Genomic DNA, 26,691 nt, shown 5'->3' on the forward strand with positions numbered 1-26,691 from the left:
CTGTCTGCCAAATTCTTCATTTAATAAGCTGTCAAAGTACTTTCTCCATCTCTTTTTGACATCCCTTTTGTGACTAGTATTTTATTATTTTCATCTCGGATACATCTAATCTGATTAAAATCTTTTGCTTTCTTTGCTCTCTGTTTGGCTATTTTATATCTTCGTTTCGCCTTCCCTGGTATCAAGTTGATCGTATAGGTTTGAATACGCTTCGGCTTTGGCTTTTGCTACTGCTACTTTCGCTTCCTTTTTGCCACCATATAGTTTTGAAGATCTGTGTCGGATCTGGTTTCTTGCCACTTTTTGTATAATTTTCCCTTCTCTTTTATTTTTCCATGTACTTCGTTTGACCACCACCAAGTCTCTTTATCCTCAAACTTTTTTCCTGACGTTTTCCCAAGTATTTTAGTAGCAATCTGTCTAATACTACTGGCCATTTTTCTCCAAATTGTATTAGGGCTTCCTTTCATGTTCCAACATATTTTCTCTACTATTCTTTCCCTGAATAGACCTTCTTTCTCATCTTTTAGCATCCACCACTTGATTTTTTGTGGTCCTCTCCGATATTTTGGTTTAGTTTCACTTTTTACTTCGATGTCCAGAACAAGCAACTTATGTTGTTGGCTTACTGTCTCACTAACTATTACCTTGTAGTCCTTGCATTCACGTATGTCTTCTTTCCTTATCATGAAATAGTCTATTTGGGATTGATGTTGTCCACTTTTGTACGTAATAAGTTGTGTTTCTCTCTTTTTAAAGAATGTGTTAACAATCGCCATATCTAGTGCTGTTGCTAATTCAAGCATATCATCTCCAGCTTCATTTGTAGTTCCAAAGCCTAATCCCCATGTATTGCTTCGTATCCTGCCTTGGCTTGGCCCACATGTGCATTGAAATCACCTCCTATTATAACTTTCTCATCTGACGGAATATCACTCAGGACGTCTCCTAATTGGTCATAGAAAGCTCTTCTTTCATTCTCACCCAGACCTGTTTGAGGAGCATACACATACACAACACTCAATACCTCTTTATCAATTAAAAATTTCACTGACATCATTCTATCACTCTACGTGACAACTTCCACTACCTACGTTATCTTTCATTTCACAATCAGCAATTATACCAACTCCATTTCTAGTGTTAGTACTCCCTGCATACCACAATTTGTATCCTTCACCTAGTTCTTTTGCCCTTTGTCCTTTCCACCTAGTTTCTTGAATGCAAGCAATTTGAACTCTCCTTCGTTTGAGCGCATCCACTAACTCCAGACTCTTACCTGTAAGACTACCAAGATTCCACGACCCTATCCTGATTTTTCTAACCTGCAATGGTGTTCCCCCTGAGATAGTCCTCACCTGGAAATCCGAACTGAGGCTCATTTTACTTCCGGCACATTTTACCTCAGGAGATGTCATCATTTCAGTATAAGTTTTTTATATCATTGGAGAAGGTCTTTTCATTATTATGACCTGAAAAGATTTTGTTTGGATATTTGATGCCTGAATGCCTTTTCTATCAGCACCATACCCTACCCTGCACGTTTAGCCAATACACCACCAATGCAGCCAAAGTGCAGTATTACCCCACACCCGCCTGCATTTTTCTGTATAGGCCAGGATCCCTACTGTAAGGACTGCCCTATAAGCCAATGTATTGTTGCCCGTATCCTGCCGCTAGGAGGCACGTACTTTATTCGGGACACGTGGAACTGTGAATTCCTCTCTATTGGCGAATATTACATTACGCAGCCATGGCATCTTTTTACGTCCCAGAACTCTCTTACCCTCTATCTTTCCTTCTAGTACTAGTTGTTGAAAAATGTATCGTTCTTCTCATAATATGTGTCCTAAATATGCAGTCTTCTTACTTTTTACACAATCAAAAAGTTCCCTATCCTGGAGGCCCGCTCTTCGTTATTTACTCCGTTACTTCCTTATTTATGACTCTCTCCTTCCATGACATTCTAAGCATTCTGCACAGGCACCACATTTTAAACACTGCTAGTTTGTTAAAGGATCTGGCCTTTAACGTCCATATTTACATTGCATACAAGAGAACGGGCCAAACTGTTCAGAGAAATCCAACTTACTATAATTTAGAAATTTACGAAGTTTCAAAAAACCATTTCCAGCTTGCTCTACTCTGCTTTTTATTTCAGTCTCAGGGTTCCAACGAGTGCCGGATTAGCCATTAGGCAAAGTAGGCAGTTACCTAGGGGCTTCGGCCCCAAAAGGGGCCTCGCGGGCCCAAAACGAAAAAATAATAATTAGAATTAAATAAAAACTATAAATCATATTATGTTGGAAAATTCAAATATCGCGCAATACCATAAAAGGGATGGTGGACATTAAACATTACAATGCATACTGTGAAGAAGTAATAGAAGTAATGGGAAAACACGTTTTGAACACAATTGTTAAATAAATACTACTCCCTAAGTGACGATTCAACACCAGATCTGTCTCGTATTGACCAGTTGACTATTATATTAGGAAAAATGTTAGTTCATCTGAGGGTAAGGTGTAAGAGCGTTTGATCACATTCATACCCATAAGTAGCCATACTGGAGAAAAACTGTGTTCTGCTGTTTTAACCTTTTTAAACGACTGTAGGATTGATGTAAACGACATGAGAGGACAATCATACGACAATGCAGCAAACTTGTCAGGCAAATAAATGGTCTCCCGGCTCATTTGTCTAAGATTAACAAACTTGCAATTTACATTCATTTTGCCGCACACTCGCTTAATTTAGATGGAGTAAGTACAAGTGCTGCTGAAAGTTGCGTTGGAACAATATCGAATTTTGGGTTTTTTCAGTCAAAAAAGAAACATTCATAATGCATGAGTTTTGGGCAACAAATTTAGAATGCATCAACGCCGTCAGTAAATCATTACAGAGAGAAGAGATTGAACTTCAACCTTCAGTTCAGCTTCTTAATTTAGTTTTTCAGTTCTTAAAATCCCAAGAGATGATTTTGCTTATTACTACCAGAAGACCTGCGATCTACAATACTCTGAATATTCCGACTGAAGTAAACGAAAACGAGCAATAAAACTGCATTTTGATGATGCTAATGCCAATGAAGTTTTTCTATATGGTGGTAAAAAGTTAAAGGTTAAAACGTATCTACCAATTTTAGATAAACTAATTGCTGAGCTGAGTCGTCAGCGTCGGTTGACAGAGTATGAGTTCAGTGAACTCAGAATTTGGTGTTTTGTGTATTTTTCCAAAACTGAGTGATACTCAAATAAAGGAGTGTGCTTCAAAACTACAACTACACAACTACAACTACAAACTATCTTGATGATATTGAACCTGATGATGGTCCTGATGATATTGAAATTGAAGATGAACTGGTGTAGTTCAAATAACGGTCATTTTTATAATTGAAAATTATTAAAAAATTCGTTCGACAATAGCACATAAAAAAATATGAAAAAAATATTTTTAAGAAACGCTTTTTTTAATTACGAGTGACTAAAATTAAACATATTATAAAAAAATCAACTAAAAAGCAAAAAATAAAAAAGAATTCAAAAAATCTAACACATTTGTCAAAGAAAAGCGTGGCGCGTCTTCATCGAATAAACGGTTTTCGCATCACGCTTTTCTTTAACGAATGTGTTAGATTTTTCAATTTTTTTTTTATTTTTTGCTTTTTAGTTGATTTTTTTATATGTTTAATTTTAGTCACTCGTAACTAAAGAAAAGCGTTTCTTAAAAATATTTTTTTCATATTTTTTTATTTTTTACTTTTTAGTCTTACACTTTTCAAACTAAAATATATCGTCATGTTTATTAAAATATGTATAAAACATATGATGTACAAACATGAAAAGTAGTCGGAATCGGTTGAAACTTTATTCATTATGTTCATATAATTAGCTACAATCTGTAAAAGTTTCAAGTTTCTTCATTGTAAAAAAAAACAAGAGAATTTAAGCATTTTCCGTTAAAACCGTTATTTTTATTTAAACAATTAATAAACAAAAAAAAATTATTGACTATTCGTGTATTGTGCCCGCGAATGCATGTCTGTAAATTTTTGGTCATTTACATTGAAGAAAAGGCAGTCAAATTAACGTCAAAGATTTGACCCAAACGATTGAACTAAAGAAAAGCGTTTAATTAATCAATACGACAAAACGAATTCTAATGTTAATTGTAGCACAAAACGTCTCTACCGGTGGTTTTTCTAAGACAAAAACACGAATTTTTTGAATTCGAGTTTTGGTTGAAGTTTTGTTTCGTATCGTATTGAAATTTCGACACGAATAAACACCGATTTATACAGGGTGTCCCGAAAAGATTGGTAATAAATTATACCACAGATTCTGGGGTCAAAAATAGGTTGATTGAACCTCACTTACCTATATATAATAGTGCACACAAAAAGAGTTACAGCCCTTTGAAATTACAAAATGAAAATCGCTTTTTTTTCATATATCGAAAGCTCTTAGAGATTTTTTATTCAAAATAGACATGTGGCGTTCTTATCGCAGTAACATCTTAAAAAAAATTAAAGTGAAATTTGTGCACCCCATGCAAATTTTATGGGGGTTTTGTTCCCTTAAACCCCCCCCCCCCAAACTTTTGTGTACGTTCCAATTAAATTATTATTGTGGCACCATTAGTTAAACACAATATTTTTAAAGCTTTTTTGCCTCTTAGTACTTTTTCGATAAGCCAGTGTTTATCGAGATATTTTGAATATTTTTCGAATCCACCATATATTTGTATATGGTTAAGTACGATTATAGAGACTGATTAATAATCTGAAAATTTATTTATAACTTACATTTTTAGGTATATTTTGAAAAAGAAGCCACATCTCGATAAAAGGTGACTTATCAAAAAAAGACTAAGAGGCAAAAAAGTTTTAAAAACACTGTGTTTAACTAATGGTATCACAATAATAGTTTAATTGGGAAGTACACAAACATTCGGGGGGTTTAAAGGAACAAAACCCCCATAAAATTTTTATGTAAATATATTAAAAAAGAAGCCGGATCTCGATAAAAACTGGCTTATCGAAAAAATACTAAGAGACAAAAAAGTTTTAAAAATATTGTGTTTAACTAATGGTGCCACAATAATAAATTAATTGGAACGTACACAAAAGTTTGGGGGGTTAAAAGAACAAAACACCCATAAAATTTTAATGGGGTGGACAAATTTCACTATAATTTTGTTTTAAGATATTCCTGCCATAGAAATGATACATGTCCATTTTCGATAAAAAATCTCAGTTCAGTTCAGTAATTACAGTTATACAGTTTTCGATATATTGAAAAAAATCGATTTTCATTTTGTAACTTCAAAGAGCTGTAACTTTTTTTATGAGCACATTTGTACTAAGGTAAGTTAGGTTTAATCGAACTATTTTTGACCACAGAATGTGTGGTATAATTTATGACCAATCTTTTCGGGACACCCTCTATATAAACAAATACAGGGTGAGTTTTTAGTGCGGGATCGGTCGATAATTCCATTATGGTATAGAATATCGAAAAAAGTTATTTAGAAAAAATGTAGGCAATGATATTCTCCACGCTTGGAAAATATGTCCATTTCTACAGGGTGATCAATAACAGCGTAGTATATCAAACATAATTTTTTAAATGGGACACCCTATATATTTTTTCATATTTATATTCCCCTCATAATTCTTGTTCATATAATATAGGGTTTTGCATTACTATACAGAGTATTTAACAAGTTATGACCATTTTTATTTCGAAATCCCTATGAGATTAACACCCTGTATATAAAGAAGTAATTCATTAACAATAATTTGTTTTATGTAGTAAGATAAACAATATACTGTAGTTTTTAAATTAAGTCCAATTGAAATCATTGACGAATGTTTGTATACAGGGTAAACTACAAAACCAAATTACAGTTTTCTCTATTTTTTTAAATATATTACCCTATATTTTATTTTTCAAGAATATTGTATTTATTATACTCTTTCATTTTTATATAGCATTCCCTATATCTAAACTTATTACTTTCGAAGATATTTTTAGTTTTCTTCAACTTTCGGGAATACATTCAATTTTTCTAGTAGAAATAAGTTGGTATTGAATGATAATTAAACAAAATTATTTTTATTCAATAAATAACTATCACAAAATATAAACCACAGCAATATGCAATGAATGTATCAATAAATGTGATATTAAGGAATTATCATATTTCAATAATATATAAGAATCATATAATTCCTACAAAAAAATATCTTGTGTAAGGTATCTTGTGTATAATAAAATTACAAGATTATTTTTATTTCATAAATAACTCACACAAAACATAAATCAAAACAATATACAACTAATTTAATAGTTTTTAGATTATTATATCAACAGCATTCTAAGCCAACAAGTTTTTAGTAACACATTCCTAATTGCAGATTGTGAGCCGCAGTTATTAATAATATAATTTTCATATTTAATTTCATTAATATGCATCAAGAAATCCCTACTTTGTTAACACTCAAACTAGGTGATCTATAAATGTTTAAGGTGATATTGTTAGAGATTATGTGATTGGTCCACATTTTTTGACGGTTGAGGTTTTTATACGACGGTGCTCCAGTTCTTCCAAAATTGATTTTTTTTAAGTGGGGCTATATAAAAAACCTTGTATACCAGAAGCATCCAACAACGCTTGATGATATGAAAAATAGAATAAAAGAAGCTTTTAATAATATTGACTTAAAAAAATGTTAGAAATGTGGCTCAGTCATTTGAATATCGGTTACAAAATTGCATAGACGTTGAAAGTGGTCATTTTCAACTTTTACTTTAGACTTATATCCTTAGCATCACGTTAATTGGTACATTCATTAAATTTTGATATGGTTTATTATTTTTTTGTTAGTTATTTATTGAATGAAAATATTTGTCATATTATTACATAATACTTATTTGTTAAGTTATTTATATTTATAAGAATTGAATGTATTCCCGGCAAATGAAGAAAACTAAAAATATCTCAGAAACTAATAAGTTTAGGTATACGAGATGCTATATAAAAATGAAAGGGTATCATAAATACAATATTTCAAAAAAAATAAAATATAGGGTGATCTATTAACAAAAAATGGAGAAAATCGTAATTTTGTTTTGTAGTTTAACAGGGCTTATAAAAATGAATGTTCTACTAAAAAATTCTTGGCTTAGAATGCTGTTGATATACCAATCTAAAAACTGTTACATCAGTTGTATATTGTTTTGATTTATGTTTCATGTAAGTTATTTATTGAATAAAAATAATCTTGTTATATTATTATATACAATATAAAGTTTTTTTGTAGGAATTTTACGATTCTTGTATATTAGGAAAATATGATAATTTCTTAATATCACATTTATTGGTATATTCACTGCATATTGCTGTGGTTTATATTTTGTGTTAGTTATTTATCTAATAAAAATAATTTCATTTCAATTATCTCTCAATACTAACTTATTTCTACTAGAAAAATTGAATGTATTCCCGAAATTTGAAGAAAACTAAAAATATCTCGGAAATTAATCAGTTTAGGTATAGGGAATGCTATATAAAAATGAAAGAGTATATTAAATACAATAATGTTGAAAAATAAAATATAGGGTGATCCATTTAAAAAAATAGAGAAAATCGTAATTTGATTTTGTAGTTCACCCTGTATACAAATATTCGTCAATGATGTGAATTGGACTTAATTTAAAAACTACAGTATATTGTTTATCTTATTACATAAAACAAATTATTGTCTACGAATTACATCTTTACATACAGGGTGTTAATCTCATAGTGATTTCGAAATAAAAATGGTCATAACTTGTTAAATACTCTGTATAGTAATGCAAAACCATATATTATATGAACAAGAATTATAAGGGGAATATAAATATGAAAAAATATATAGGGTGTCCCATTTAAAAAATTATATGTTTGATATACCTTGCAGTTACTGATCACCCTGTAGAAGTGGACATATTTTCCAAGCGTGGAGAATATCATTGCCTACATTTTTTTAAATAACTTTTCTCGATATTTTATACCATAATGGAGTTATCGATCGATCCCCCACTAAAAACTCACCCTGTATATGAGCGTTCAAAATTTGAAACTTTATTGTTTATTTATGAAGCATAACGTAAACAATTAACGTAAAAAGTGAAATTATATAGTTCATATCATTAGCTACAATCCGTAAAAGTTTCAAGTTTCTACATTGTAAAAAACAAGAGAATTTAAGCATTTTTCCATTAAAATCGTTTTTTTTTTTATTTAGACAATTAATAAACATAAAAAAAAAATTATTGACTATTCGTGTATTGTTCCCGCGAATGCGTATGTCTGCAAATTTTCATTCATTTGCATTGAAGAAAAGTCAGTCAAATTAACGTCTAAAGATTTGATGCAAACTATTGAAGTAAAGAAAAGCGTTTAAAAATAGACTAGAATTTCTCTCAATTGTGGCCATTGAAAATGATGTGCTCGAAAATTTGGAACTTGAAGATATTTTAAGTAGTTTTGTTTCTATGAAAGTTGCTTTATAATAGTTGTATAAGGCTTCGAAAACTCAAACTAACTTTACATAATTATGTAATAAGAAAAATATATTAAATACTTTATTTAGCCATAACCTAAAGCCTAACACTTTATGACATTATTATCTTTTATATTTTCTAATTAAAATAAAATGTTTAAGTATTAAAATTCAAACAAAGCTGTCTTAACTTTTCTAGATTGTATTTTATTTATTAGACTCTAAATTCAGTTGTAGTTGATTTAAAATATCTTGGGAAATATGAAACCAAAATTTAAGTTGAGGTCTACAAAATGTCAACTAATATTTCTAAGGAATACCTTTCGAAGATAGAGGGTTTATTTGAGGGTTTTGAGGGAGAAGGAGGGGGTTTCTTAAGGGGCCTCATATCTTAAATTGCCTATGGGCCTCAACATTCTTAATCCGGGACTGATTCCAACTATCGTTTAGCAAACATCCCAAGTATTTAAACTACCTCATTAGCACGATTTCTATCTGTAATCGTTGTTTTTGTCTTCTTGATACTTATTTTCAAACCAAAGCCCAAAACGTACTGTTGTTGTCTGATTCCTGTACAGATTGGCAATAACTCTTTGTGCTTGGCATCCAATCCAACTCTTGCCGATATTTTATTATTAGCTCGTGTTTGACGTTATTAAATGCTTTCTCATAATAGATGAAATAGAGAAAAATATCCTTTCTTTGAACTAAACAATTATCTGTTAATGTTTCTATACTAAAGATCGCCTTTTCACACACTGGCGGATCCAGGGGGGTGTCATGGGGGTCATGACCCCCCCCCCATAATTGTAAACCCACGTATCCTAAGGTTGGTAAGACTAAGTCACCTTGCATCAGAGATAGGTAATTAAATCACCCTCAAGACCCATGACCACCCCCTGGATCCGCCACTGTTTCACAGTTCTTAAATAATCTTGTATGTAGTATTCCTAAGCAGTGCCGGATTAACCAATAGGCAAAGTAAGCAGTTGCCTAGGAGCCTCGGCTCCAAAGGGGGCCTCGCTGGGCCCAAAATTAAAAAATAATAATTAGAACTAAATAAAAATTATCAATCTTGTTATGTTGAAAAATTCAAATATCGAGCAATAGGGCTTTTCATTCACAGTCATTTGTTTCGAGCTTTTGTCATATGTTGTATAATCTGTGTATAATATTATTAATATACACGGATTATACGACATAATATGATAGAAGCTCGAAACAAATTATAATCGATGAAAAGCCCTATACTCTATACCAGAGGTTCCCAACCAGTGTGCCGCGGCACACTGGTGTGCCCTGAAGTCCGCGTAGGTGTGCCGCGAAATTTTACCGTTTTACCGAAATTTTGTTTTCTTAATTTTCCTAAATAGTTTCCATAATGAGCACAGCATTAACTCAATGAATTATGTTTTAAATTATATTTTTAAAGAAAGTAACATAGTAAAAAAATCACATTAACAATACATTCTGATTATACTCATTATACAGATTATTTGCCTAAGTGTGCCGTGCTGAACGAGTTTTTAAGTTAGTGTGCCTCAAGTTAAAAAAGGTTGGAAACCGCTGCTCTATACCATAAAAGTGATGGTGGACATATAAAACTACATTACAATGCACACTTTCGTTCACATGGAAAGCTTATGTTGTGAGAATACGTCGCTAATGAATGCCGTTTGGTAGAAGGAACAGTACTGCCTATCAGTCTGCACGGTTTCAATTCAACTAAGCGATCCCATTTGCTACGATCTAAACCATGTCCTTAAAAGAACAAGCTGCACTAGATGGACTGCAAGGGATGATGCAACAAGAGCAACAAAGGTTACAATGCCTTCAGATGTGCCCTTCATACTCTTGCTGACGACCCTAATCAGAAAGCTGAAAGAGTTCATGAGGCTAAGTGTTTGTTGAAAGAAATGTCAAAACAGAAACATTCATAATGCATGAGTTTTGGGCAACAATTTTAGAACTCATCAACGCTGTCAGTAAATAATTACAGAGAGAAGAGATTGGGCTTAAAACTGCAGTTCAGCTTCTAAAATGACTTTTGAAGTTTTTAATATCCCAAAGAGATAATTTTGCTTACTACGAGCGGAAGGTCTGCGATCTACAATACTCTGAATATACCGACGAGAGCAAACAAACGCGAGCAAGAAAACTACATTTTGATGATGCTAATTCCAATGAACTTTTTCTACAGTTGGAGAAAAGTTATATAGAGGTTAAAACGAATCTACCAATTTTGGATAAGCTAATTATTGAGCTGAGTCGTCAGTTGATTGCGTATGAGTCAGTAACTCAGTATATGGTGTTTTGTGTGCTTTTCCAAAACTGAGTGATACTCAAATAAAGGAATGTGCTTCATAACTACATAAAAACTATACTGATTATATTGAACCTGTAATTTAAGATGAACTACATATTGCAGTTCAAATTTATTGTATAGTCCATTTTCAGGACTGGTAGCGAAAACAATTTATTCCTGCTTCATAGTCTTTTTGGGTTCAAATCGAAGTTTCGAAATTTGTAAGTAGCTTGTAAGATTAATTATCTTACGATACTGATTACAAATGCAACAGGCGAAGGATCATTTTAAAAAATGAAAATTATTTCCCTCAATTATGGCTATTGAGAATGATGTGCTCGAAAATTTGGAAGTTGAAGATATTTTAAGTAGTTTTGTTTCTATGAAACTCAGAAAAGTTGCTTTTTATGTAATTATAAGGCTTTCGAAACTCAAACTAAATTTAATCCATAATTATGTAGTAAGTAATAGTATATTATTCAACGAGCATCTAATGATGGGTATTACTCACGATGATAAAGTTTTGCAACACGAGCCGAAGGCGAGTGTCGTTATTCATCAGAGTGAGTAATAACCGTTACATGTAAGTAGAATACTATACTTTTTCTACGACTTTCCTTTTCTTTTGTCATTATTAGAAAAATTATTATACTTTAAAATGAATCATTCGTTTATTGATAACTACACTGGGGTGCAAAATTAACCGGACAACTTAAAAATGGGTCATTTTTGATGTCTCGAATTTCCTAAACCTGTTGTCCGATTTAAGTGATTTTTTTAATATATTATAGCCTTATTATTTAGCAATATCGCTATCGCTGTAATAGCATTGTTGCTAAACAGTTAAATTTTCATTGTATACCGGGTGTATCAATCAAACTGTGTTTTTTTCTCAAAGTTCGCATTACCCTGTGGAATATTCTAGCATTTATAAAATACTGAAATTAAAATCCAACTATAGCCTCATGTTTTCTCAACATCTTGTTTTTTATTTCATTCTCTTATGTTGGATCATAAAAAAGTTAGGTACTTTAACAACTATTCATGTTTTTCATCAATACAGCGTGTTTTTAAATAATAATTGGCAAACTTTAAGGGATAATTCTGCATGAAAAAATAATGACAGTTTGCTTTATCAACGATATGTCTGCAAATGCTTCGTTTCCGAGGAGTGTTGAAAGTTTTCCTACAAACTGACGATTTATTTATTGCTTTAAGACCGGTTGACGTATGCAAATAAAATTTGGTGGGTTTTAAGAAGTAGTTATTGCACATTTTTTTACATACAATTAAGAATTTAATATTCACCATTGGCGCGCATACGGGTAATATGAGGGCTTCTATTACCCGTATGCGCGCCAATGGTGAATATTAAATTCTTACTTGTATGTCAAAAAATGTATAATAACTACGTCTTAACACCCACCAAATTTCATTTGCATACTTAACTGGTTTTTAAACATTAAATAAATCGTCAGTTTGTAAGAAAAATTTCAATACCCTCTATCTCAGAAATGAAGCATTTGCGGACATAGGTTTATAAAGCAAACTGTCATTTTTTTTTTCATGTAGAATTACCCCTTAAAGTTTGTCGCACTTATTTAGAACCCTGTATTGATAAAGAACATGGCTAGTTGTTAAATTTCCTAACTTTTTTATGGTCCTACTTAAGGGAATGAATCAAAAACAGAATGTTGAGAAAACATAAGGCTACAGTTGGGTTTTAATTTGAGTATTTTATAAATGCTAGAAAATTCCACAGGGTGATGCGAAGTTTAAGAAAAAAACCCAGTTTCATTGGTACACCCCGTATGCAATGAAAATTCACCTGTTTAATCACAATATTATTACAGCGGTATTGATAAAGAATAAGGCTATAACATATTAAAAAATCACTTAAATCAGACAACAGGTTTAGGAAATTCGAGACATCAAAAATGACCCATTTTTAAGGTGTTCGGTTAATTTTGCACCCCAGTGTATATCAAAAAAATCTAAAATAATTTTTTATTGCAAAATATAAAAGAAACATTTCTTGACTATTTCTTTGTTTTATTTCTTCCAGCAACACGTTTTATAAAATGAAACAAAAATGTAAGTTTAAATCTACAAAATGTCCACTAATATATCAAAGGATTACCTCTCGGAGATGGAGGGGTTATCCGAGGTTTTGGAGGGAAAAGAAAAAGTTTCTTAAGGGCCTCCTAGCTTGGGTTGCCTAGGGGCCTCAAGATTCGGGCTAATCCGGGACTGTTCGCAAGAAAAGTTTTAAAAAGTGACTAGTTAGGCTTATTAGTCGGTGGTCCTTGCAGAATTTCGCACGTGGTGTTTTGGGTAGGGCGATAAATACAGTAAAACCTGCCATATCCGGATCAATGTGGCGACAGACCGATCCGGATATGAAAAAATCCGGATATCAAGACCACTACTTCTTTTACAGTCTCTGAAAGGTTTTCTCCTTCATACATTCCAGTAATCAACGCCGTCAATAACTTTCGTCGATAGACACGTTTTATAGATTCTATAATACATTATTTTGCCATCTTTTAGTTCTTCTTTTAGTGCGTTGTTCAACAGCAGGACTGCCTTTCTCGGTAGATTTCGGTAGATCCAGACTGCGCAAAACCGTCCGGATATGGGGAGGTCCGGATATGACAGGTCCGGATATGACAGGTCCGGATATGACAGGTCCGGATATGACAGTTTCGGATATGGCAGGTTGTACTGTATACGATAAATATAGAACAAAGCCAATTTTTGGAATTCGGCCCGTATTTACCGTATCGTAATAGATATCGTCAAAGGACTTAACAATAATATCCAAATTTTCTTCTTTCGTCCATTAATGATAAAATTATTTGTGTGTGATCCATTCATTTTTTATATATTTTCCGCCATGTTGAAGTTTGTTTATCTATGTTTCTTATAGCTTTCCAAGTTGTTCTCCTTCTCAACTGTATTCACTGTTAATGTCTGTACTGTATAATACTGTATGTTATTATTTAACGTATTTGCTACCTCTTCCTATTGCATTACTTATAAGTAGGTAATGCTAAGTTTGGTCTTATTTGTTTATTAGTTAGCATTTTCTTTAATCGTATTTCTATTTTGCTAACAACTGGGTTGCGGTTAGACCCAATATCTACCCCGAAATACATTTTAACTCTTTGATTCCATTTCTGTACCGTTTGTCTGTGAATATGTAATCTATTTGATTTCTTGTTCTTCTGTTTATCTCCAGGTGCTCCTCACGTATAAAGTCATCTTTTCGGCAGTACAACTACGTTCTGCATTCGTTTTACATTAATTCTGTTGCAAAGTTGAAAATTCTTATTGAGTAGTAGCGTGTAGTAGGCTTTAATTTGAAATATACTAAGGATGAAGTACTGTCACTGCCATTTTAAAAATATAGTGTCAGTTTACATTAGTAAATTATATTATTGTAAAATGCCACGTCACCAAGAATTTTCTAACTTAAAAATGGAAACCACAAGAAATAATAGAGAAGAGACACAGACAACATGGTGGAATAAAGAGGTAAAAAATGAAAAAAAAGACAAATAAATTGTGGAAAAAATACATACAAGCCAAAACACAACAAAAATATGAAAGTTACAAAATACAGAGAATAAAAGTTAAGATATAGTCAAAAATGAGAAAAAGAAAATCTGGAATAAGTTCTATATATTGAAATATATAGGAAAAAATTAAAGAAAAAAATATACATCCTAAATCTAATATGCAAGAAAAAATATTGACTAGAGAATGGTTAAATGCAATAATTGTATCAATATTCAAGAAGGGAAATACATACAAGAGTCAGTTAGAACTATAGATAGTGCATGCTGTATCGTCGCCCCCGTTAGGTAAATTATTCCGATTCGATTTTTTTTTTTTGCACAAACTTACTCAAAAAGATGTGCCTGGAGGTGCTGCGGTCGGAAAATTGTTTAAACAATTTTTTTAAACAAATTCACAAAAACAATTTTTTTCACTTTTGACAAATTTTTTTAGCTTATTTGGGTCATTCGGAACAAAAAAGGTATCTTGTGATTTTTCTCTAAAATTGATTATTGTCGAGTTATACGCGTTTTAAAATTTGAAAAATGCGAAAATGACCTTTTCAAGGCTTAATAACTCAGTTAAAAATTATTATTGTGAAAGTCAAAAAGTGACCAAATCAAAGTTTAAAGTCGCTCCTAAAAGATCCTGAAGAAATTTTTGTCATTATTTTATTCCTAAGCTGTTATTTTTAATTATTAACAATGAGCGCTAAGAGCGTATTGAGGCAGCCGTCAAAATGAGTATGAGATGCACCATTGGACGGCCGGAATGGTGCATCTCTTTCGCGCTCATTATTGACGACCGCCTAATACGCTCTTAGCGCTCATTGTTAATAATTAAAAATAACAGCTTAGTAATAAAATAATGACAAAAATTTCTTCAGTATCTTGTAGGGGGGCTTTAAACTTTGATTTGGTCACTTTCTGACTTTCATAATAATAATTTTTAACCGAGTTATTTCGCCTTGAAAATGGTCATTATCGCATTTTTCAAATTTTAAATCGAGCATAACTCGACAACTATCAGTTTTAGAGAATAATCACAAGATACCTTTTTTGCTCAGAATGACCCAAATGATCTAAAAAAATATGTTCGAAGTGAAAAAATATTTTTGTGAATTTGTTTAAAAAAAATTGTACAAACAATTTTTCGACCAAGGTACATACCGCCTGGCACCCTGTGGTTTTGTTATAAGGACCTCTTTTTGAGTAAGTTTGTGCAAAAAAAGACGAATCGGAATAATTTACTTGACGGGGGCGACGATACAGCCTGTGGACTAATAGTCTAAGAGCTAGAGCCGAAAAATCATCGTCATAAGTAATATGGAGTTTGACATGTGAAATGTGTCTATTGTATATTGATAATTATGACTTCTTTCAGGCTGACACCTCAGTGGATACAGGAAGTAGCAATAAGGGATAAAAGGGGAAAGTTAGTGTAGTCTTCAAAGGTTTTCACCTCCTATTTTGTTAAACCTCTATCGATTTGCATGAAAATTGGTAACTAGTTAGAGTTAGAGCATACCCCAAGAAATAAAAATGACTTGGTGCCAACTTGCACTTTTACCCTGGGGGTGGATACCACCCCTTCTCGGGGGTGAAAACTATTTTATTAAAAATAACCCCACAAATCGATAGAGGGACAAATTATAAGTAAAATTTGTTATATCATGTTATTAAAATAAATCAATACTTTTTGAGTTATTAAAGATCAAAGATTTGTCTGTTTAAGAGCACATGCGTGAAGTTACGGATGATAAAAAGAACATATTAATTAATTATGTGTTACTAAAATATTAATTTTATATTATTTCGATATTATAAATTTAGCAAAAGTGTATTCGAATATGTCAAATATGCCCATTATTGGACACCCCAAGTTTCTGGATATATTCAGTTTATATTGATAGAAAAAATTCAATTAAATATCGAAATAATATAAAAATAATATTTTACTAACATACAATTAATTAATATTTTCTTTTTATCATCCGTAACTTCACGCATAAAGCGGAAAACACACCGAAGCAATAATGGCGCGATAGCGTTCACGATGGCGATCGCGATCCAACTCGTCTGAAGCAAACAAGTACCTAGACGAGTTTAATCGCGATCGCCATCGTGAACGCCATCGCGTCGAGATCGCGTTGGTATGTTTACCGCTTTATATGCTCTTAAATAGACAAATCTTTGCTCTTTAATAACTCAAAAAGTATTGATTTATTTTAATAACATGATATAACAAATTTTACTTAAAATTTGTCCCTCTATCGATTTGTGGGGTTATTTTTAATAAAATTGTTTTCACTCGCGGGAAGGGGTGGTATTCACCACCAGGGTAAAAGTGCAAGTTGGCACCAAATCAGTTTTATTTCTTGAGGTATGCTCTAACTAGTCACCAATTTTCATGCAAATCGATGGAGGTTTAACAAAATAGGAGGTGAAAACCTTTAATGACTGCACTAACTTTCCCCTTTCATCCCTTATTGCTACTTCCTGTATCCACTGTGGTGTCAGCCTGAAAGGGGTCATAATTGTCAATATACAATGGACACATTTCACAGGAAAAACTCCATATTACTTATGACGATGATTTTTCGGCTCTAGCTCTCCGTCTATAAGAGGCATATTCCTATTATGTGTAGCAGTAAAACTGTTCGAAATACGAATAGAAAGAAAAATCGGAATAGAAATATAATATAAAATAAACTAGGGACCTAAAAAGCAGATTCAGAAAAGGACAGAACACAAAAGATCATAATTCACCATGTTACGGGTAATAGAGAAACCCTTAAAGAAAAATAAAGAAGTATACATAAGTTTTATAGACATGGAAAAAGCATTAAAGAACCTCATAAACACTTAATGTTTTATGGGCACTTAAAAATGCTAGTAAAGAGTACTATTCTTTGATGTGAAACATCTAATACGGTGGGTTAGATCGTGGTAATAACTTTTTAATTCTCTCTTAAACGTAATAGTATTATTGTTCCTATTGTTATTTGGAGGACGTTGCCTGTATTTTATTCAACCTTTAAGTAGTAGTCGCGTGGCTTTTGTAACGTAAGTAGTCGCGTGGCTACATTTTGTCGCCAGTGTAATAAAGAGGTATTATTTACATTTTTTTAGTAATTATTTATTTATTTTACATTATTATAATATTGTTCAATACATCAACTAATGTAAATGGTTAAATAAAATGAAAATACAGTGGAACCCCGCTAAGTCGGCCTCCGATAACCCGGAAGTCCAGCTAACCCGGAAGGATTTTCATCAGACAAACATTTTAACAATAAAAGCGTTACTGAGTTCTTGTTACCAAGAAATGAACAATACTTTGTACACATGAACAATACTTTTAAGCAGGGGTGGGCAAACTTTTTTTAGTAAGGGCCACAAAATATTTTTGGTCTATTACCGAGGGCCGCAATATTTGTTACTTTAACATGTTCGAATTTTTAACTTTTTACTAATTTTGTTTAAGGGGGGGGGTGCATGGTTTGAAATCAATATTTCAAGCACCTTTATGGTAGAATTATTTTATTATTAAATTAAATAAACATATTCAGTACAATTCAAAGATTATTAAAAAAAAATTCAAGACCAAATATTGAAAAATAAGCCAACGGTGGCAAATTTTTACAGGCAGCTCCAAAAAAAAAATGGATTTTGCAGTAGAACTCGTCAATGAAGATCATATGAAATAAAAAATTCAAAAATATTGTATTAGCTTATGAGTTTCTCGAGGTAACGCTGTTGAGTTTTTTAGTTTTAATGATTTTTGAGATTTTGATATCACTCAAAATACTCAAGTTAAAATAAAGAAATTTTTGTAAAAAAGGGTGAAAATCAACATATTTATTATTGTTAAGCAAAACATATCTCGACAGCGTTACCACACGAAATGTCTAAAGAAAATCTATGAAAAATTTCAGGTGGATCTGTCAAGTAGGTAGTTTTTGAGTTACAATGTCCACCGCCTTTGAAAAAAGCAGTTTTGAGAAAAACGCGTTTGGTTTGACAACTTTTATTTCAATTTGTTTTTTTTCTGTCAAATCGTAAAGTGATGCACGCCGGAATATGTTTTTGAACCGCAGAGAAATTTACAAAAGAGACGGGAACAGCTGTTGAACGTTTCTCACTACGCTCAAGCTACTGCAAAGTGGGTCGAAGGTAGGGATATTAAACATGCTTTACATCCGGTAATTTTACTACGGTCAAGCTGAAAATTTTAGAGAATATTCTTGAAGTTTATTTATTTATTTATTTATTTATTTATGTACATTCATTTAAAATAATAAAAAAATCAAAAATTTCAAATTTTTCAAACCGTACCCCTCTCCCCTAAACAGCATTCGCACTTAATTAAGCATGGTATTTCCCTCAAATATATGTGTAGGTATCTATACAGGGTGTTTTATTAATAATTGTCCAAATAGTAACTGGAGAAACCTTAGCACAAAATACGAAGATTTAACATAAAACACTTAAATAAAATGTGGTTTCTTACTGAGTTACAGGGTGTTTTATCTAAAAATTTAAAAACTATTTTTGCTCAGCATTTTAAAACTATTTGACGTATCCTTTTCATACTTGGCAGAAAGTGCAACTACTATACACCTTACTAAATTATGATAAACAAACGTTTCTGGCTATTACCAGAGGCGTACAACTGGGGAAAGTGAATGGTTGACCCTTTCCAAATTCTACGCTACTGGCGGAATTGCTATTTTAGTTCAATTTTTGGATTCTCCAACACTTTTTATGAAAATAATATACTCTTTGTTCGTAACGATAAAGTCATTAGTTTTCGAGATCTTTGAAGTTAAAAATGAAACGACACGGTTATTTTGATTAATGTATTGTGTCGCTTCATTTTTAATTTCAAATATCTCGAAAACTAATAATTTTATCGTTACGAATGAACAATATATTATTTACATAAAAAGTATTGGAAAATCAAAAAATTACACTAAAATAGTAATTTAGTCATGGGCGTAGAATTTGGGAAGGGTCAACCAGCCATTATCCCCTGTCGTACGCGTCTGGTAGTAGCTAGAAACGTGTATTTATCTTAATTTAGTAGGGTGTACAGAACCTTCACTTTCTGCCAAGTATGATAAGGATACGCCAAACAGTTTTAAAGTACTGGGTACAAATAATTTTTAAATTTTAATCATATTATGAATTATTTCATAATTAATCAAAATAACGGTGCCGTTTCATATTTAACTTCAAATATCTCGAAAACTAATGACTTTATCGTTACCAATGAAGAGTATATTATTTACGTAGAAAGTATTGGAGAATCTAAAACTGGTACTAAAATAGTAATTTCTCCAGTAGCGTAGAATTTGAGAAGGGTCAACCGTTCACTATCCCCTGTCGTACGCCTCTGGTAGTAGCTAAAAACGTTTGCGAATGATAGTTTAGTAGGGTGTACAGTAGTCGCACCTTCTGCCAAGTATGAAAGGGATAGGTCGAATAGTTTTAAAATGCTGAGCAAAAATAGTTTTTAAATTTTTAGATAAAACACCCTGTAACTCAGTAAGGAACCACATTTTATTTAAGTGTTTTATGTTAAATCTTCGTATTTTGGGCTAAGGTTTCTCCAGTTACTATTTGGACAATTATTAATGAAACACCCTGTATATTTATTTATTTTTATTTTATTTTTGAACCTATTTCTTTTTTCCCTAATATTGTTCTGAAGCTATTTCCTTGTGACATCTTATGCAATTTAATATTAAGCCACAATTTAAGTTTGACATTAAATTTATTTGACGTTTCGATTTCCACTTCGGAAATCGTTATCAAAATACAAAACATTAATAAATTAAACATTTATTTAATTAGTTTAATTTATTAATTTTTTGTATTTTGATAACGATTTCCGAAGTGGAAATGGAAACGTCAAATAAATTTAATTTCAAACTTAAATTGTGGCTTGTTCCCAAATAAAATAGTAAATTCTATTTTCACATTGCTATTAGTTACTTAAATATTTGAAGGGAAATTCCGTGCTTAAATAGATGCAAACACGCATCATATGTAATATGCAACACGCGTCATTTAAATCAAAATAAACAAAGTTGTAAAAAATATGAAAAATCTTAGATTAATTTCATTGTTTCTATTTTCTTTGAAAGAATTAAATAATATAAAAATATGCACGATAATTTAATCCTATTGAACGAATAATTAACAATTTTAGTTATAATTGAAATGACGTTGGCGTTGACTACTTGCAAAACATTTTTGCACAATACCTGCTCATCGATTAAGCAGTGAAAAGTAATAACTGATGTTCTTAAAATTGTTCATGGACGTAATCTTTAAGTTTTCTCAACCTTACAATATTTGCTCCTCTTAAATTTGGTGATTCGCCAGTTGTTACACTTACAAGGGGTGGTTACAGCGTTAATTTAAAATTTTCTAAACAGTTCCAGACTACTTCAAAAATATCGTTTCCATTTGTTGAAATTTCGTGGATTTCATTCAGGGAGCCGACAAAACTCTACCAGAAACCCAAATAATTGCCCACGTTATGTTGAAAATTTGCGGAAAAATCACCCGCTGCGAAAGTGTTAATTAATAGCTGCATTATCTATATTTATTTATTAATATTAGCAATAATTAAAAAAATCTTTAAATGAAAATAATTCACTTTTTTTCGTGGGCCGCAAAAAAATGCATAAAGGGCCGCATGCGGCCCGAGGGCCGCACTTTGCCCACCCCTGTTAGATGTACTGTGCATATGTATTTCATGTTTTTGCAATTATAATGGAATTTTTCTGTAAGTATAGTATTTTATTAATTTTTACCATTATTCTCCGGCTAACTCGGATTTTCGATAACCCGGATCAGCAGCGGTCCCGATTAATCCGACTTATCGAGGTTCCACTGTACTCAATAAAAATTGAAAAAAAACTACACTAAAAAATAAACGTTCCAGAGTTCTAGCGTTTAAACACTATTTTTTTGGGAAATGGGGCCAGGAAGCCATACACCAAGATGCGCGCAGGGCCCCAGGTTTTTGGAGGAACGGCACTGGACAACTGTAGTCGTAATCAAGTCGAACAATCGTGAACCGTGTGACATGCTGAGTCGAAGGCTAAAAGGAAGATCTCCAACACGATGGACAGACCAAATGAAAACTGTGGTAGGAAAATCCCTACTTGAAGGCGTCCATCTGGCAGAGGATCGCATCCAATGTAGAATGGAGGCAGAAAGCTAACAATATTTAGAGTATCACCATGCCATCACCAGCTTGATGCTGATACGTGAGCATTTTAAGTTAGGTATCTGAGTTTAGCTGAGCGTTAATAATATGGCCAAATTCTTTAAAATCTAAGACCCGCATGTCTCTGTAGTACAGGAACACGATCATCATTAATCTTCCTGTCAAAATTTGACAGACATTTTGAGTCTGGTTCGTAATGATAACACCAAAAATTACAACGAGAGTAAAAATCTATTAGTCCAGAGTAATACGGATTTTCTCGGGACACTAAGATCCAGGTAGCTGACTACTTTTTTAGTTATTGTAGACCTATAAGAAGAAAACCTACCTGTTTCCTGCCTAGAGTTCGCGTCTGTTTTTTAATTATTAACAATTTTGTGCAAAAATCGCGATTTTTTCGATTTTTTGCAATCCATTCAAAAGCTAAATAGTTGACATAAAATTACAAAATTCAGTTTTTTAGAACATTGAAAAACCTTCAAAATGCCGATTTTTGAAAGTTAAAAAGTTAATTTGTTGCTACGCACACTGCAAAATAAGTGAAAATAGTTATTTCTTAATAACTTTTACTAAAACTACCTTAGAACTTTAGTGTTTCACCCAAAGTTGGATATTGGCGTACTTAACAAACTTTCAAAATTTGAGACCTATCTATTAATTAGTTTAAAAGTTATTCTATTTGTTTATTCCAGAGACCTTTATTTTGCAATAAGATTAGATAGAAAATAATGAAGATAGGGCAATTCTGAGTATGCCAAATGAAAGTAGAAGAGTGATAGTATCAAAATGTGTTAAAAGAAGATAAAAAAAATTAATATAGTCAAAAATCCTAATGCCAAATTTTTGAAATTTTGTAGTTTATAAACATTTAGAATAACTTCTATTAGAAGGAAAAATGTCCGTAGAAACAATATTTTTATATATTCGAAAAGGTAGTATTTTAACACGAATTTTCATATAAAAAAATTTAGCCTGGGTTCATTTAGGACAAACTTAGCTATATTTTATATTTTTTTTAATTCACAGCTAATTTGTTTATAATAACTAAGGAATCTCATTAATGCCATTTTAAAGAATGGGATTGGTATTTTTTCTTAAAAAATTTGCACGAACATTGTACCTTCACAGCACCCTCTACATTTTTTCAAAAATGTAGTTCAAACGATTACTAGGGGGAACCTACAAATCCAGCAATAAATATATAATCCAGAGTTAAAATACCGGAACAGCAATATCAAACGAATATACATAATTTTCTGTATCTCCGGATCAACTCAATGGATTTTGATCTTTCTTTTTTTTTAATTTGTATGTAATTTCTACGTACATTACAAGTATGCAATTTGTTTATAAGTTTATTAATTAATAAACAGTCTAATGTGTTTAAACAATTCTTGAAAAAATATTTTTTTAATCATAGAATCATTAATGATCATAGAAAAAGTTAAAGTACACTTTAATAAATAAATTATTTTTATTGGATAATTATTTATTGAAGATAATTTATTTATTAAAGTGTACCTTAACTTTTTCTATGATTAATAACGATAGTATGATTAAAATCATGAATTTTTGGGAAAAAAATTATTTTTTTAAAAATTGTTTAAACAAATTAGACTGTTTATTAATTAATAAATGTCTAGATAAATTGCATATTTGTAATGTACAGAAAAATTACAAACACATTAAAAAAATAACGATGAAAATATATTTAGTAGATCCCGAGATATAGAACATGATAGTAGTTTTAAGTTGCCTTTTTTATTTTTTGAACTCGTGCATTTTGTCGGCTCCCAGCTCCACCTTCACTTACCATGACTAGTCACCAATTCATGGTGACAAAAATTCATGTAAAATACCAGCTTTTCTAAAATGTAAAATGATTTTTTCTACGGACAATATTTTTAAAGTTATTCTAAATGTTTATAAACTACAAAATTTCACAAATTTGGCATTAGGATTTTTGACTATATTAGATAATTTTTTTATCTTTTTTAGTACATTTTGATAGCATCAGTTTTCTACTTTCATTTGGCATACGCAGAATTGCCCTATCTTAATTATTTTCTGTCTTATGTTATTGCAACATATAGGTCTCTGGAATAAACAAATAGAATAACTCTTAAACTAATTAACGGATCGGTCTCAAATTTTGAGGGTTTGTTAAGTACCCCAATACCCAACTTTGGGTGAAACACTAAAGTTCTAAGTTAGCTTTGGTAAAAGTTATTAACAGATAACGATTTTCATTTATTTTGCAGTTTGCGTAGCAACAAATTAACTTTTTAACTTTCAAAAATCGGCGTTTTGAAGGTTTCTTAATGTTCTAAAAAATTAAATTTTGTAATTTTATGTCAACTGTTTAGCTTTTCAATCGGGTGCAAAAAATCGAAAAAATTGCGATTTTTGCACTAAATTGTTAATAAATAAAAAACGGATGCAAACTCTAGGCAGGAAACAGGTAGGTTTTCTTCCTATAGGTCTACAATACCTAAAAAAAGTAGTCAGCTACCCTGATCTTGGAGTGTCCCGAACATGGTCTATTTCTAGCTTATTATCCTTGAGTTTGATAGCGCACCAAATGCTGCATTTATAAGGCTGAACACTAAGCCTGGGCAAATCCAAGTCTTGGAGTCAACTGAGCGGTACCTTTTTCTTAACCAAGACTCTGAATTACTGAATGGACAGTTCTTCACACTGGTACTCAACGTCTGAGCAAGTGAAAAATCTCGATATAATATGATAACAAGCAAAAAGATTAATCGAAGTACCTAACCAAAGGCAGTAATTTGCTTAAGAAAAAGTGCAATATAAAATTTAATTAGTTTTCGTAATTGATTTCATGTTTGTTCACAAACTCTACAATATACTCGTAAAAAGGAAAGTAATTTCAAGAACATGCCAACAATCGATATGATATACCTCAACGATTTTATTTTACTTCTCCTTGAAACTCCATTTGATATTAAAAGTATATCAAGTGGTATATTAAGTTTTTGGTAAAATGAAATTTTTAGTAAATCTGCACCAAAATTTTCAATACGCATTTTGTATCGATTAATTAATTTGGAATTAAATTATTTTTTATTTCTTTTACTTTGTTGAATTCCCCAATTTTTTAGATTCTTTTCCTCATTCTTTTTTTCTTCCTAATTTTTAATTTTTCTATTGCCCTATTCCTAATGTCTGTGTTACCATATTTTCTTAGATAATCCCTTGCGTACACCTAACCCTTATTGACCTTTCAACATAACCTCAATTAAGCCAAAGTTTTTCATAATCGGATTTTTGTTTTACCAAGATACAAAATTCTATTTCAATTACGAATAATTTCAATATAAAAGTAAATTTATTGGCATCGCACACCTAAAATGATATATTTGTTATAGGTATTATATTAGAAGGGAATTATATAAATATAGGTCATTTTTTTAAATATTGCTATAAAATTTGGAAGTAAATTGTTCGTTTTTGTAATGAATTTCGGTAAGTAACTGTCGGATTTTGTAGATTAGCGGTAGTTTGATTATAATGTACAACCGGCATAAAGTCATTGCATCACATGCAAATGTTTATGCTTAATTGCGGATATACATATACACAAAATTTACCTTATCGACAGGCATCGAAGGGCAAGCACGGCACAAGTTCCAAAACGAGCCAATCATGAGTTCTAGCGTTTAAACACTGAATTTTTTGTGAAATGGGGCCAGGAAGCCATACACCAAGATGCGCGCAGGGCCCCAGTTTTTTGGGGGAACGGCACTGGACGACTGTAGTCGTAATCAAGTCGAACAATCGTGTGACATGCCGAGCCCCACCTTGGCGAATTCGAGATAGAGTGCTTCGTTGTTGGCGAGAATTTAGTTGGAATAGAATCAATAGAAGGGCGCATGGTTCGTCGGAATATACGCTAAAGTTGCGCCCCCACGATTGGACTTTCGTCTCGGAACAGCTCATTTTAATTTTGGGGTCCTGACTACAAGCGCTTGTTTATAGCCGATGCCAGGCTCCTAGCTGTACGCGGTACGAATGAATTTTATTTAAAATACATCAAAATTATAACAATGTTATGATGAAAAAATATATATACAGGGTGTAGCAAAAGGGCACATAAAAAAGTTACAGTCCTTTGAAGTTACAAAACGAAAATGGATTTTTTTCAATATAGGTATCCAAAAATTGTTAGAGATGTTATATTGATAATGGACATGCGGGTTTCTTATGGCAGGAACATCTTTAAAAAAATAACAGTGAATTTTATGAGGGTTTTGTTCCCTTAAATCTCCTCGCCCCCCCCCCCCCCAAATGTTTTTAAAACTTTTTTGCCTCTAGTACTTTTTCGATAAGCCAGTTTTTATCGAGATAAACTGCTCGTCAAAAGTTAGGGATATGGAACATTATTCATTTTCATAGTTGATTTATTCTTGAACAGATTAACGGATTCCGCTAATTTTTTTTACTATTTTAGATTTTTCTTTAGATTTTTTTTCAAACTTCTTTTTTGTACTTATACCGGGTGGAGCTGTCTCGCCTCCTCGTGGTGTACCCTGGGTAACGCTAAATGAGCAGCAACATCGAACCGCCAGACCATCTTTCAGATCTCCTGGCGAACACATTGCAGTACAACCATGCAACAAACAAAAAACGGTTCTTCTCAGAATCATCTGACAATTGGACCAACAATCCGAGTATGCCAAATATGGCCGAGTATGACATTGAAGGTATTAGCAGAAGCAAGAGCGAATACATCAGCAAGCTCCTTGCAAAACATAGCATTGACATAGCCACAGTTCAGGAAACACACACTGCTGATGACTTACAACTGAACAACCGAGGTCAAATTCCAGGATATAGATTGGTAGCCTCACTTAATCACCCGCAATATGGAATTGCTACCTATTGTAGAACAGATATAAAAAATGTTAGCACCGTACATTCTTACTCATCTCAAGAACTCTTCATACTGGCAACCGTAATAGACAAGATCACAATAGTTAATATATATAAACCACCAAACGCAATATGGACA

The 26,691-nt window shown here is 32.1% G+C and overlaps 1 protein-coding gene across 9 annotated transcripts in view; it reads right to left on the reverse strand.

Moving 5' to 3' along the window:
- Positions 1-25,493, reverse strand: part of LOC114342198 (nuclear protein MDM1) — a 321,915-nt gene extending 296,422 nt beyond the window's left edge. For all 9 annotated transcript variants that reach the window (XM_050663612.1, XM_050663607.1, XM_050663606.1 and 6 more), the window contains exon 1: positions 25,271-25,493. In XM_050663612.1, the coding sequence (XP_050519569.1) occupies positions 25,271-25,327 (57 nt within the window). In that variant the 5' untranslated portion in view covers positions 25,328-25,493. The remainder of the gene's footprint in view (positions 1-25,270) is intronic.
- Positions 25,494-26,691: the final 1,198 nt, after the last annotated feature.

The sequence above is a fragment of the Diabrotica virgifera genome, chromosome 10 (assembly GCF_917563875.1).
Source record: "Diabrotica virgifera virgifera chromosome 10, PGI_DIABVI_V3a".
Taxonomy (NCBI): domain Eukaryota; kingdom Metazoa; phylum Arthropoda; class Insecta; order Coleoptera; family Chrysomelidae; genus Diabrotica; species Diabrotica virgifera.